At 34.9% G+C, this 13,605-nt stretch overlaps 2 protein-coding genes across 2 annotated transcripts in view; one reads left to right on the top strand and one right to left on the bottom strand.

The window, feature by feature from the left end:
• CDC73 (cell division cycle 73) overlaps positions 1 to 13,605 on the top strand; it is an 85,885-nt gene that overhangs the window by 34,380 nt on the left and 37,900 nt on the right. The window lies entirely within an intron of this gene.
• Positions 10,326 to 13,605, bottom strand: part of B3GALT2 (beta-1,3-galactosyltransferase 2) — a 7,754-nt gene continuing 4,474 nt past the window's right edge. The window contains exon 2 of the mRNA XM_006916210.2: positions 10,326 to 12,965. Coding sequence (XP_006916272.1) covers positions 11,570 to 12,838 — 1,269 coding nt within the window. The 5' untranslated portion in view covers positions 12,839 to 12,965 and the 3' untranslated portion in view covers positions 10,326 to 11,569. The remainder of the gene's footprint in view (positions 12,966 to 13,605) is intronic.

The following is a 13,605-nucleotide window of genomic DNA, read 5'->3' as shown; positions in this document are numbered from 1 at the left end:
TAATTTTTGCTAAGACATCCTTCTGATTTGTGGCTGCATATGGTATTTTGGGAACAAAGTTACAAGGCTTTTTGTCTGTTGGCCGGGCTGAGAAAACACTTATGCAAAGACAAAGGAGCAGTTGAGAATCTCTTGAGTTGAATGACTGGTAGGCAAGCGGGACAGTGTTGTAATAGGCATGGGAAGAAGAGGAGATTAAAGCCTACCTTCCTGCAGTTGCAGGGCCTTGTCTGTGTACCTACCTTAAATACACTACGCTGGAGAGGTGTGCAGTCCATTCCAGTTACATAAATAGAAAGAGTTCCTTTTGTAGTTATAGTCATTTTTTTGACAACCTGGGGACCATCTTGTATGGTCCAGTTGCCTAAATATGGCATTCTTTCACACCCTGTCCAGTTTTTTTTTTTTTTTTTTGCTTGTACCAGTCGTAAAGAAAGTGACCTGGCACTGCGTCTTTATGTGTGTTTGCAGCTACCTAGTTCCCTCCTCCTCCCATCCTGTTTTCAGTTGTTAGGCTCTCCTACTTATGAAACCTAAACTTAATCAGTGCTCATTAGCTGAAGACTGTACCTTATTATTTCTCCTAAACTATCGCTATTTCTAATGCCAAGATGTGCTAGTTTGATCAAAGAGTAATTTTCTAGGCATAGACAGCTGAATAATGAGAAATAGTTTCTTTTCTTTTTCTTTCTTTCTTTTTTTTTCTTTTTGCAATGAGTACTGTTAGGGAGTGCATACTCAACAGGATGTGAATAATACCAGCAAGCTTTAATGATGCCTGGCATCTTCCCTGAGCGGAATGTGGAAGAAAGGGGAAAATCCCTAGTTAGCCTGCACCCTGGTTAAGTCAGGTGACCTGGCTTAGGACATCAGGGCCTGGAGAACAGGCATCTTCTTCTCATACGCCGGTGACAGTGCCTCTTTGTAGATCTGTCCCTCTAAGGGGCTCCTTTTTTCACAGTGACCACCAAATGCATTTACCGTTTCTTTTTTTCTTCTTAATTTTAAAAAATTTCAAATATAATTAGAGAAAATATCATATGGTGGTTTTTCTGCCCATCATACAGATTCTATAATTATTTTTTAACCACTCTTAACTCCTTCTGTTTCACATCCCCTCTTTTCCTGAAGTATTGTAAAGCAAAACCCGGATGTTGACGTTTTGTGCCTGCATACTTTGCACTTCTAGAAAATATGGACTTCTTTTACTTAGTCACAGAATCATTATCACACGTAATAAAGTAAGTAAAAATTTGTTAGTATCATCTAATACCCAATTCATTTTCCAGTTTCTTTGATTTTTCTGGGAAACATCTTTTTGTAGCTCATTTGTTGGAAGTAGGAGCCAAACAAGCACCAAAAGTTGCATTTAGTTGTTGGGAATCTCAAGTTTCTTTTATTCTAGATTGGAGGTTCATAATCTTTTTCTTTGCTGTGGACCCATTTGGTAGACTGGTGAATCCTATTAATCTTCTGTTTACTAATTCGTTATTTAACAAGATCCAGTGACAAATATAATAAATGCCTGAAATTTAATTTCAGGATATCTGCAGCAGTTAGAATGTGATATAAAAACATCTAATTTCTGTTGGTGATGAAGTCAGATCAATTGTTAATAGTACTGGTTTGTTGCCTGTATTCATTAATTTCTATTAGAGGTTGGTGAAAATAAAATTGTAAATTTTTTCCCCATCCAGATTAGAGACCCTCTGAATTCTGTCCATATCCCCGGCTCTAGAATAAAGTTATTAAGAAAGGCCCTGGCTGCAGTTCTGTTTAACTGGCTCTTTTCCATGTTTCTACCAACTTGTCAGGTTCTTTTCAACTCCTGACCTTTGTCTTTACAGTTCTTTTTGCCTGGATCATTCTTCTCCTTGCTCTGAATAAGGCTGGCTCCTCATAATTCATATTTCAATTCAAAGGTCACTTTCTCAGACCTCCCAGTGTTTTCTTCTAGCAATCTTGTTTATTTGTTCACTTCGATAATTTTCTTTGAATATGAGAATCCGCGGGTAGGAATCACGTCTTGTCCTCCACTATATTTCCAGTGCTGAGAACAGTACTTCGCACATATATGTCGTTTGAAAAATATTTATCAAATGAATGATTCTTAAGCTCATGTTATATATATTTTTAGCTACTTCCCATACATTCATATATGTATAGAGTAGTTAAAATTGTTGTCACTGATGCTTTATGATGTATAGGCCCTTGCTGACCCTTGACAGTCCTTTTATACATTTCCTGAGGGCCCTTTATTACGTTATCCCTGGTAAATTGGGTTCTTACACATCGTTTTCTCTCTTGGCAAGTGGTACTCTCATCTCTTCAATATATATATATTTTAAAGTCCTGGAAATAATAGTTTAATAGTCATTAAGACCACTTTGATATAGACATGGAACATTAACATGGAGATTTCATGAAGGAAGTTCTGAGTGATTGGTGGCTGACAATTTTCAGATTAACAAGTAGAGAATTTTAGAAGAACTCAACAGGAATACAGGATGCTGGACATTATCCTTGCCACTTGCTTCCCTCCCCGTCACCTGCGGTACCCAGACTCAGGAAGGCCTGTTGAGCATACTTCTCAGCATCTCTGTAGTTCCTTATCTCCATATCACTACCATTCCTCCTGGTCCACACTATTTTTATTCTTCCCTAGATGATGCAGCAGTCTCGTAATTGATCTTTTCACATCACTCATATGTCTCTTCAATCTGTTCCTTCCTGGAATTGTTCCCATTTTGCCGGATTAACTGGTTATCTATGTCTTAGAGGTGTGCTTAAACTTTTCCTCAGAGAAGGCTTTTCTGACCCTGGGCAGCACAGATCCTTGAGGTCAGATTCCTTTTACTGCTTGCAAAACATTGTGTATCTTTTCTTTCCAGTAGTTATTAAGGTGGTTCTTATTTTAAAGTTTGATAAGTGGCTTTCTCCGTGGAAGGAGTGTTATCTCAACTTAATGATTGTTTTTGTTCATCATTGTGTCTGCAGTTCACATCTCAGTGCAGAGGTTTTCAGTAAATATTTATCAAGTGAGTGGACTATTGGATGTTTCTTCAACTTGAAGGAAGACTGGGCTCAAGAATTTCTGTTGGCCTAATTTTAGAGTTCTAGAATTTAACATGGTAAAACTGGTCTGTTTGGTAGAACTGCCTAGCAATTTCATCTCTATTGAATTTATATTGAGGAAAGTTAAGACCTCACTTCTTGATCTCAAGCATCATATTTCCTGCTTAGAAATGCACTGTGATATGAAGGACCTTAAAAGATGTGGCTTCTGGTAAGTTTGATAATCAGCACTTTCACTATTACTTCCCTGCTCATGATTAACTTCTAAAAGGTTCGTAAACCCTTTTTTGTATTGTCCAAGATGATTGAGAGGTATTTAAAGTTTGCGTAACTGATTATTGTTATTTCCAGAATACGTATACTTTTTGTTAACATATATTTACTTAAATGTTGCCTTATTTTCAATGAGGATGAACTCATATCCGCATTGGATGACTCTTGTCACTATAGAGAAAAACTGATAAGATGCCTTAGAAAGGTTTCCTCTCACATCAAATGAAAATGCTTTAACTCAGAGAGGTGAGGCTGTTTTACTGAGTCAAATTCCAGTTTACCACCTCAAATCTAGATTTTTTTTTTTTTTTTTTTTAAATCAGGCTTGAGGAAGAGAGAGTAGTTTATAGAATGAAGAGGAAGGCAGAAATGAGATCAAAATTGAGTGGAGCAATTAGCCTTAGCAAAGGAGAGAATCATTCATGGAGCTTGTAGCTAGCTAAGGATTTTAGGGATTTTGATGTTTGCCCTAAGAAGATTGGGAAGCCATGGAGATGGTGGGGTGATGTGAATAACCTGGTGTTTTGAAAGTACCATTCTGGCTGTAGTCTGGGGAACATATTACATGAATATGAGGAAACCAGTTGCAAAGATAGTGTAGTAGTTCAAGTGAGAGATGCTCATTTGAACTACTAGAGGATAAGAGCAGGAAAAGTGGATGGATTCCACTAGGAATCCACGTTGTTGGGATAGATGCATATGGGTGATAACAAGAGGAGAAAGTGGCAGGGATCATTCTTGGTATTCTGACTTGGCCCACTGCCTGGAGATAGCTATTCACTGAGAAGTGAAATGATAAAAGGTATTACATTTGGAGATGAGAGAAGATAACTTGAGTTTAAATATACTGTTGTTAAATGTGTGTGTACTCAGACATTCAGGTAGATGTACAAATAGTTTAAATTTGGTGTTAAGCTTATGAACTTTGATTAAGAACTTTATGTTTGGAAAAATTAAGTTTTCTTGTCTTTTTGCCCAGTTCATTAAGGGTGGAGTAGTTTTCCAAAGGGAATCTGCCAGTGCTGGGATTTTTCTAGAATTTTCAAAAGATCATGATTCATTTTTTAGGAATATGCCATTTCCAGGTGATAAAACTCCAATTTTCTATCATAGAGGAGTTTGAGAATCACTATACACAGTAGTAACTCAAATCTGGTATTCGCAGTTTCAACCTTTTTCTTTTTAATGATCTAATAAGTAGCTCTTCTGCAGTAAGTCTGTGCTCTGTGTCTTCATCCATCCTAAGCCAGAGCCTTTTGTAAGCTAGCTGTTTCTCAGATGTGGTTTTTCTACTTTCTTCCTGTTGAGACATAGTGGTTTTCCAATTTGAGTGTTTTTTTTTTTCCCTTTTCTGATGCTCAAAGTTTCTCAAAATTATCACTCATCTTCTTATCTCCCCTCTCCCTGCCAAAAGAGTTTGTGTGCACTGAGTGCATATAAGTAACCAGTTAGCCTGTATTCATTTTTTTTAACCCCATTTATGGTTACATAATGCTATCTTTGAAAATAAATATCTGTTCTTTTTCAATACCTTTGCTTTTCTACACCAATTTTAGTGAAAACATATATAAGCATGGGTTTATATGGATATCAGTAGAAAGAATTTTCTTAAATGATTTAGTTTATAGCATTTCCTGATATTAGCATAATTTCTTGTTTGCTATTGCAGTGATAATTTCAAGATAGCATCACTAATATTACTATTTACTATAACATAGTTGAGTGCAATTATTTTTCCTTAGACTGTAATCCCACAAAGAATATATAGTTATGCGCACACACACACACACACACACACACACACACACACACACACATATATACATATATACATATATATATATGTACATATATATATATGTATATATATATAGTTATGTACCCTGGTTTATTTAACCAGTCCCATATGGGTGGAGGTTTAGGTTGCTTTCTGTTTAATGCCATTTCTACTTCTGCTATTATAAATCAAACCTCAACTATAGTTTTATGTCTACTTTATTTCATATTGTTGTTACTGTATTTTGGGAAGAGATTCCTAGATGCAGAATCAATGAGTAAAGGGTAAATGCTTATGTAATTTTGCCGATGTTACCAAATTCCCCTGCATTGATAGTCGCACCATTTACATTCCCACTTGTGTGTCTGGTATGCCTGTTTTCCCACAGGTCTGTCCAAAGAGGAGGTTGCTCAGGTTTAATTTTTTTTTTTTTTGTAACTTGATAGGCGTAGAATGGTTTCTTAGTGACGTTTTTATTTGCATTTTTCTTAGGCCAGGGTTGACCGTGTTTAGGGTTCATGTCATTTCTTTCTCTGCAGACTATTAATATTTTCTCCCCATTTTGCTATCAGAATATTTGGTCTCCTCCTCTTCTGTCTCCTCTTCTCTCTTTACTATATTGGGGATATAAACCTTTATAAGTTGCAAATATCTTTTCCCACTTTGTCATTTGTCTTCTGATTTTGTTGATGTTTTTATTGCCATGCAAGAGTTTTTTTCCAAAATTTTATGTAATCAGAATTATAAATCTTTCATTGTTCCTGAGTTTTGTCTTATTTAGGAAAGTTACTGCCTCTTCTCAAGATTATAAAGGAATTCACATTTTTTCCCTTCTAGAACTGGTTTCTTTCATTTTTTACGTAAGATAGTTGATCTGTTTGAAAATTATTCTAATGTATGTATGGTTGAGGAACAGATCTAATTCTGTCTTTTTTCTTATGGCTCTCCAGTTACCCAAACATCATTTATTAAAAATAGACCATATCTTGACCAGTTATCATCATAGTGTCAGTGCTTGGCAAATTGTGGGCTCTCAGAAAATGTTTGAATGCTCATTCATCTCTTAAAATTTCAGTTGTCATCTATAACTCTAGAAAGTTCTTTAAAAGTGTTTGGAATTTATTATAGTAGATTTAGTGAACACAGTATGTACTAATTATACAAAATATAGTATAAACCTTGATATGATGCTTATTAGTTTGTTAGTGACTTTATTGTTCACCGATTTTAAACCTGGAAAAATGGAAAAATACAGAAAAATAAGAAGAAAATAGATATTCCATTTTCCAGAAATCACCACCATTTCTTTTTTTACGTAGTCATTTTCATTTTTTTAAAATATGTATGGTTGTGAAATATGAACCATGCTACATTGTTTCGTATCCTGATTTTTTTTTTGGGGGGGTGGCTTAATAGAGTATATAAGTGTTCATCTGTTATTAAATAGTCTCTGAATCCAAATTTTAAATGACTATAATAGTTTACTATATAACTACCATAGTTTATTTAATCTCTGTTTTAAATTTTCTATTTTACTTCCTCGATTATTACCTTATAATATATTCTAGCTGTGAGCTGATGGTTCATAGGCTTTTGTTAAATATTTTTAAGTTGTTTTTCAGAAAGACTTTACCAGTTTACACTGCCATTGGGGGACTTTCTCATATTCATTACTTGTATAGACTGTTTATTATTTTAATATCTTCCAGTTTGATAAAGATGGGACCTAGTTTCTAAGTGCATTTATATGACTACTAGTGAGGCTAACTATATTTTATTTATTGGCTGATTTCATCGTTTGTGATATATTTATGGCTTATGGTCAAATTTCTTTTGGAATATCAGTGTTTCCTTACTGACTTGTAAAAGTTCTTTATATATATCAAGTTATTTAGCCTGTCAATTATTATAAATATTTTCTCAATTTATATTTTGCCTTTTATCTTTTAATTTTATGGCAGTAGTTAATTTTATGTAAAGGTTAGTATTTTGTTTATCTCTTTTCTCTTGATTTCTTTCTCTGTTTGATTTCTTTTTTACTCTAATCAGTAAAATTTTTCCCCTGCCCCCTCATTAGCATTCTTAACAGTACCTGGAATGTAATAGGTTCGATAATTGTTAGTACAGTATTGTACTTACTTTGCTCTACCTAGAGTTTATTTTTGTAATAGTATGAATTAAGTAGTAATCCTAAACATTAAATCTGAAACATTGGCCAATTTTTCTATTAAATTATGGAATATTAAATTTTGTTGTTCATGTTACTAAGTTACTATAAATGTTAGGGTCTCTTTCTGGTCTAATTTTTTTTTTCTTGGTATAACTACCCAGTTCTTGTGTCAGTACAAACCAAACACATTGTTGCTTTATAGTAAGTTCTTTATCATCATTTTCAGTATTTTCTTAGCTACTGATACCTTTTTTCTGCATTAAATTTTTATAATCATTTTGTGATTTCCATCCATGCACACTAAAAAATCAGGACGCTTGGTATTTTAATCTTGCTTTTGACTGATTTTTGAGGTTTTTTTTTTTTTTAAATTTTTGAGTTAGTTGATTTGTTGGGTGTTATAGAATAAGTAAATATATATTTTTTCCCTTTTCAATACTTATATTTCAGTTCAGAAATCATTGAATTTGAATCATTTAATTTTTTTTATGATGCTGTTATCTTTTGTTTTTTCAGTGTTTTAGGGTATCGTCTAAAGTGAGATTCAAATTTAGAATCTGTAGGATTCAGTTTGAAGTTGAAATAATTAGATTAATAACAGACTGAAACAATTGCTTTAAAACTGTTCGTTAGCTCACATTTGCTGTGGTAAAAGGGCAGGAGGAGGGAGAGACAGTTTCCGTAAATGCAGGAATGTTCTTTCTCCTCCTCTGGCAAATTGTGTCTTGGAAGTAGTAAGGTTTATAGTTACATTATGTTTAGAGGAGGGTGTGTGCATGTGTCAATGGGAGTGTGCAGTGATGGGTTTCTTCTTGAAACTCAAAAGGTCCCTTTTTAGTATTTGATATGTGTGACCTGTCTTCTGAGTAATGTTTAAGTGCTAACACTTATACTCTGAGGTATATTAGAAATGTGTAGCGGGGATATTAAATCTGTGTTACTTTAATAGTCAGATTTTGTAGTTAAGCAATAAAACCTGGGGGAAAAAATTCTGGAATCAGCTCGATCAGAGGATTTAACCATGTCATCACAAAGCAGTAGTGACTCACCAGTAGAGTGGATAAGTGCAGTGCTATCTGTTCTATTAAAAATGATCAATTGTGCTTCAAAAGAAGCACCTTTTGTAATATTTAAGTGCCACATGCTGTTTACAAATGTGTCTCAGTGCCCAGAGGGGTAAGAGATAGGCAGTAAAGCTTATGCTTTTCTAAGGTTCTGGCCACCAGATGTCAACAACTGAAAACTAGAAGACAAAGTATCTGAGAGATCAGATTTCCTTTCCTTTCCCTTCTCTTTACTTACACCTAACATCAGGTGCCCTCCAGTATGCAAAAGTGGTTGTGAGGCCTGGAGGCCCTGGCAAAAGATGAAGGATAAGCAGAGAATAGAGGACAGGCCGTTTTTGCTTAGGTTTTTAGACCATAACAGGTGTCATATGTGAAATATATAGGCTAGTATAATGGTTAAGGGTGCATGGTCTTTGAAATGGAACCCCACTGTTTTGCTGGTTGTAGAGGTACTTTACCTCTTGCATGAGTTTTTCTTTGCCATCTCTTAGTGTTATTTATAAGGATTATGTGAGATCATGTATATAAAGTGCCTTAACAGAGTGTCAGGCACACAGCATGTGCTCAATTAGTACCTAGTTCCTGTTGCCGTTGTTATGACTTTTATAGGTGTTTTTGGTAATAGATATTAATAATATTCCAGTTTATAATATATATGATTATGCTGTATACTAAGAGGTGAGAAATTTAAATTATTTACTTGAATTAGAATTTCATAATCTATAACTTTAATCAAAATAAAGTAGTGGAAGTATTAAAAGTTTGGGTACTTTTATTTTCTAAATTATCTATTTAACACCTAGAGCATAAAGATTATTCTGTAATTTTTCCTTTGACTAAATGCAGTGCTGTCATTGAAAATTATATTTTCATGTATAGTAAAAATTATATAGTACTGGGCCTGAGAAAGGCACAATTAATACTTGGTGAAATGTTTAAATATGATATTTTAAAATATAATACCAAAATTTATATTTTGCTGAAGAAATCAGCTTACATATTGTTGAGTGGTAGGTCAAATATAAATTAAAAGTAGAATGTTTATTTTAAAATAAGGATTTTCAGCAGTACTAAGAAACTTTATTATTTGGTCTAGTGTTCTTTGAGAACTCAGTATCATTGAATTAACATCAGTTTTCAAGACAGTATTATTATCAGGGATATAGAAATGATTTTAAGTTGGTGAAGTAGAAGGAATTTAGTTGTCTGTTGACTTGTTTTTCCTAAGTCAACTTTTTAAAATTGAATTTTTCCAGAAGGACAATACTATCTTTTAAAGATCTAGCATTATGATCATAAACCATCCTCGACAAACAGTGCTGGGGTTCTGTTTCTTTACACATGCTCGTGCATGCACACAAGCATACACATACACCTAAAGAAGTCTTCAGAGGTATGAATGAGAGAATTACTCTGCAGCGGGGGAAGGATTCTTTTTTTCTTTCCTCACACTTAACCTAATTTAGTATTGTCCTCTTATGTGTGACTTTTATTTAGTAATTTTGGTTTCTAGTTTTAGTCTTTTTTGTAATCATATGGAAAAATTAAGTGAAAAACAGACTTACCAAGAGCTGGGGGTGTCATATAGCTCAGCTTTCAGAATTACTTTATGTAGAATAGAACACGTAGACTACTCAATTGAAAATGGGAGATAAATTGAGTATAAATAGGATTCAACGTATTAAATAATAAGTACTTAAAGTTTCTGTGATTCTGAACTTTATCAAATGTTACAATTCTGTTTTGTTGCACTATCTCTTCAGAATTGAATCAAGGATAAAAATGATCGTTACTAGAATTAGGATAAGTAACATCGTTACTAAATTAACATTGATAAACTTACATACTTGTATGAAATAAAAACACCATTTTAAAGTTAGTTGGTTTAGTATTTCCTGATTTTAAAATTTGTAATGGTGCCAAACAAAATTGCTATGAAAATATTTTTACCATAACACTCAGTAACTTTTTCGTTTACCTTTTTTATTAAAAACTCGATAAAAGTGCATTGTATACATTGTTCATCCTAGAATCAACTGTTCATCAAATATTTGTAGTTTTCCCTCATCGTCCCCCCTCAAAGGTTTTTAATTGGTGATGCAGAATATTTGTCATCTACCAAATTAAAAACTGCAGGTTTGTAAACTTGGCACTCAGAGAAAGAAGTAGGTGCCATAAAATGATTAAGTATTGGCATGTGTACACCTGCTGTCAGGAAATAAACTTCCCATATGTTGCAGTTTGGCAGACATGCATCTTAAAAATGAATTGAATGGAAGTGAGGCTGCACTCTTTATTCTTTATCTTCTTTCAACAGCACCTTCTCTTTGTGCCTGTAAGTGATCACTTTTGCTTCAGTTAGAGGAACAGGATATATTTTCACAGATATGCTTGAAGAGTGCAGTAACTGATCTAATGGAGTAACTCATTGAAATACTAGCTTGGCCCTTAACACCAATGAGGAAACAGGTTTGTCTATTTTGAAACATTTAATTTTTTGTTTCTATAAAAACTTGAGCCTGAGACATACTGATTTTTCACATTTTATCATGTCATGTCAAAATAATTTCCCCCGATATATGTGAATATTAATAAAAGAAAACAAGTATCTCAGTTGTTTTTAAAAAGTAAATACTTAGATGAGAACTGCATTGATGAAATGTCTGAACTTTACAAATGCAGTTCTGGAATAACTCAGCTAAATCTTATTGCATGGGGGGACAGTTTTTAGAGCCTTAGCATAGTCAGGTCAGAAAATTTATCCTTTGCACAATTACAAAGTTTGCTTAAAATTGACAATAATGTTTTATTTACATTTAATTATATATTGAAATGAAAACCTGAATCTAAAATGAAGGGTCTTTTGACTTTCCATTTCTTAAATTGAAATTTATGTGGGAAACAAATGCAAATACATCTATTGGCCCCTAACATAACACTTGAACCATTGATGTATGCATGCTTGTTACTGCATGTCAACACACAGAATCTTCTTAAACATGTTTTTTAAATAGATTCTTTCAGGATACTTTTTTGTATGTAATGTAGTTTTTAGAATTACCTTCTTCAGAAATTAAAAAAAATATTTTCGAATTCTTTTATGTGATGAATTTTAACTAAAACTTGTCCTATGGGTGTAATCAGTTTTAACTATACATGCTTTTAGCAATATTTTACAGATCGCATGTTTGAAAAAAGTTGTCTTTTCTAGTGCAGTTTGCGGTGGCGGTACCTGCCTGCTTTTTCCTTTGCTGCATTGGCACAAGCGTTGTGCTTGTTTTGTTGTAAATGGTTCCAGTATTTTATCAGTTCACTAGGCTGGAACTGATGAGAGGTAATTAGGTGGCTGTATTTACAGCTTGAATAAGAAACTCGCCAGTGATTGAACACAAATTCATTGGGAGGGGGCACAGGATCAATTCTCAACTTGGCAAGACAGATCCCTACGTATACATCTTCCAAGTGCAAACGACGGATACTTAAAGAAACTTTAAATATCTTTTCTGCCAGATCTCCAGAGAAAACATAACCAGTCCCAGAACAGAAGACAGGGTAGCGCTCGCTCGGGTAGAGGTCTGGTGGCATGTACCATTTGCTGTCTTTGTTTCGATTGGGTGCATATCCTCTCATTAGATAACCAGTAAAATAGTTATGCCTGGGAGGCAGGTCTGGCTTCAGTAATTTATGTATTAAATATTCAGTGTTGACAAACATGTCACTGTCAGTTTTCATAACATATGGAATATGTGGACAGTATGTTGCAACCCAGTTCATGCCCATTAGTGTTTTAATGGTCAAGTTATAGTATGTATCTAAATACTCCTGTTGAATTATATCATGGTATTGTCTGCTTTCTTCCAGTATTGCTCGTTGAATGTAGTCATTTAACTTGATACTTACGCCCAATAAAAAAATCCGTGTGATCGGGACCCCGGGTGCCAGGCTCTCGTTCCCCCAGGTCTGCCGGATCGCTCGTCTGGCTTCCGCCTGTCCCGGTTCTGCAGCTATCAGCAGCAGTAGAAAAGGGCTTTTCTCCTGACATTTTCCAGGTTCATTGATAATGTACTTGAAGCGGTAAGAGTTTGGATGCCCATTACCTTTTTCACTGTACATAGTTCCATTGGCACTGAGTGTATTCTCTAGCCCTGTGACTCCTTGTGGCGACAGGTCTGTGTTATTGGAATTGGTTGCTGTTTGAGGCCTCAGAGTTTGAGGAACTGTTTCTTTCCAAATGTTTCGAAGTGAGCTGTGGTTTGTCTCACTTTTTGTAGAACGAAATCCTCGGAAAGTGTAGGTCACAGGGTTTTCTTTGAATCCAGCCCTTCCTGGTAGCCAGTCATGGTGATTGAAAAACAAAAACACGGCAAAAAGAAACACTAGAGAAAGCACACCAAGGAGGTGCGTGCGGAGCAGGGACCTCTTGGCACTCCAGCTCATCTTTGCAAAGCAGCAGTGTCTTCTCCTCCACTGAAGCATGTTGTGTGTTCCCAGGAATGGGATATGGTACACTGGTGGCTAAAAGTGTTGTTTCCTTATGTTGAGTTGATACTAGTCTTTGGTAATCATTTTCTCATTCGGTCACGTTATCTCCCTTGCAGTCATTCTATAGAGGTAAAGCATAAAAGTTTACAAAATGCTAATTATTACAGAACTGCCTGAAAGAGACTTCAGATGCTAATAAAATTAGGGCAAATAGAATTTCGAATCTGTGAAAATATAACCCAGGAACGAAGGTTATAAATTATTTCCCCTTGTCAACATAACATAACATTACCGAGAGCAGGATTAATTTCTTTAAAAATATACCTTTGTAGCTCAGTGAGCACTTTAAAGAGAGGTGATGGATTTATTCTGTTACACCTACTTTACTGTGTCAGTAACTCTGGTCATTTGTACGTTGGACCTAAGTTAGCGATTTAAAAGTTGTATGCATGTAGAAGAGAAGAATGTTACCAGATTCCTGAGAGAGGCCATGTAAGAAGGCCTGAGAACAGGTGGAAAATTTATTGGCATTAATTAAAACTGATTTGACATACCATCAGTGGTATGGTGCCCAGTCAGCGGCCTTTTTTGTAAAATGGTCATGTATTAGTTGTGGGACAGACGGAGCAAGGTTGATTATGGCAGAGTTCTGTTAGTCACAGTACACTGCTTGGCATGTTTCCATTGGCCCCTACTGTGCTGAGAAAGTGAATGAGAAGATGCACCTGTCAAAATTAATTTTTAGGGTCCAGTAACTTCAG

Source organism: Pteropus alecto, unplaced genomic scaffold (assembly GCF_000325575.1).
Source record: "Pteropus alecto unplaced genomic scaffold, ASM32557v1 scaffold65, whole genome shotgun sequence".
Lineage (NCBI taxonomy): Eukaryota > Metazoa > Chordata > Mammalia > Chiroptera > Pteropodidae > Pteropus > Pteropus alecto.
This window is presented reverse-complemented; position numbering and strand designations above follow the sequence as displayed.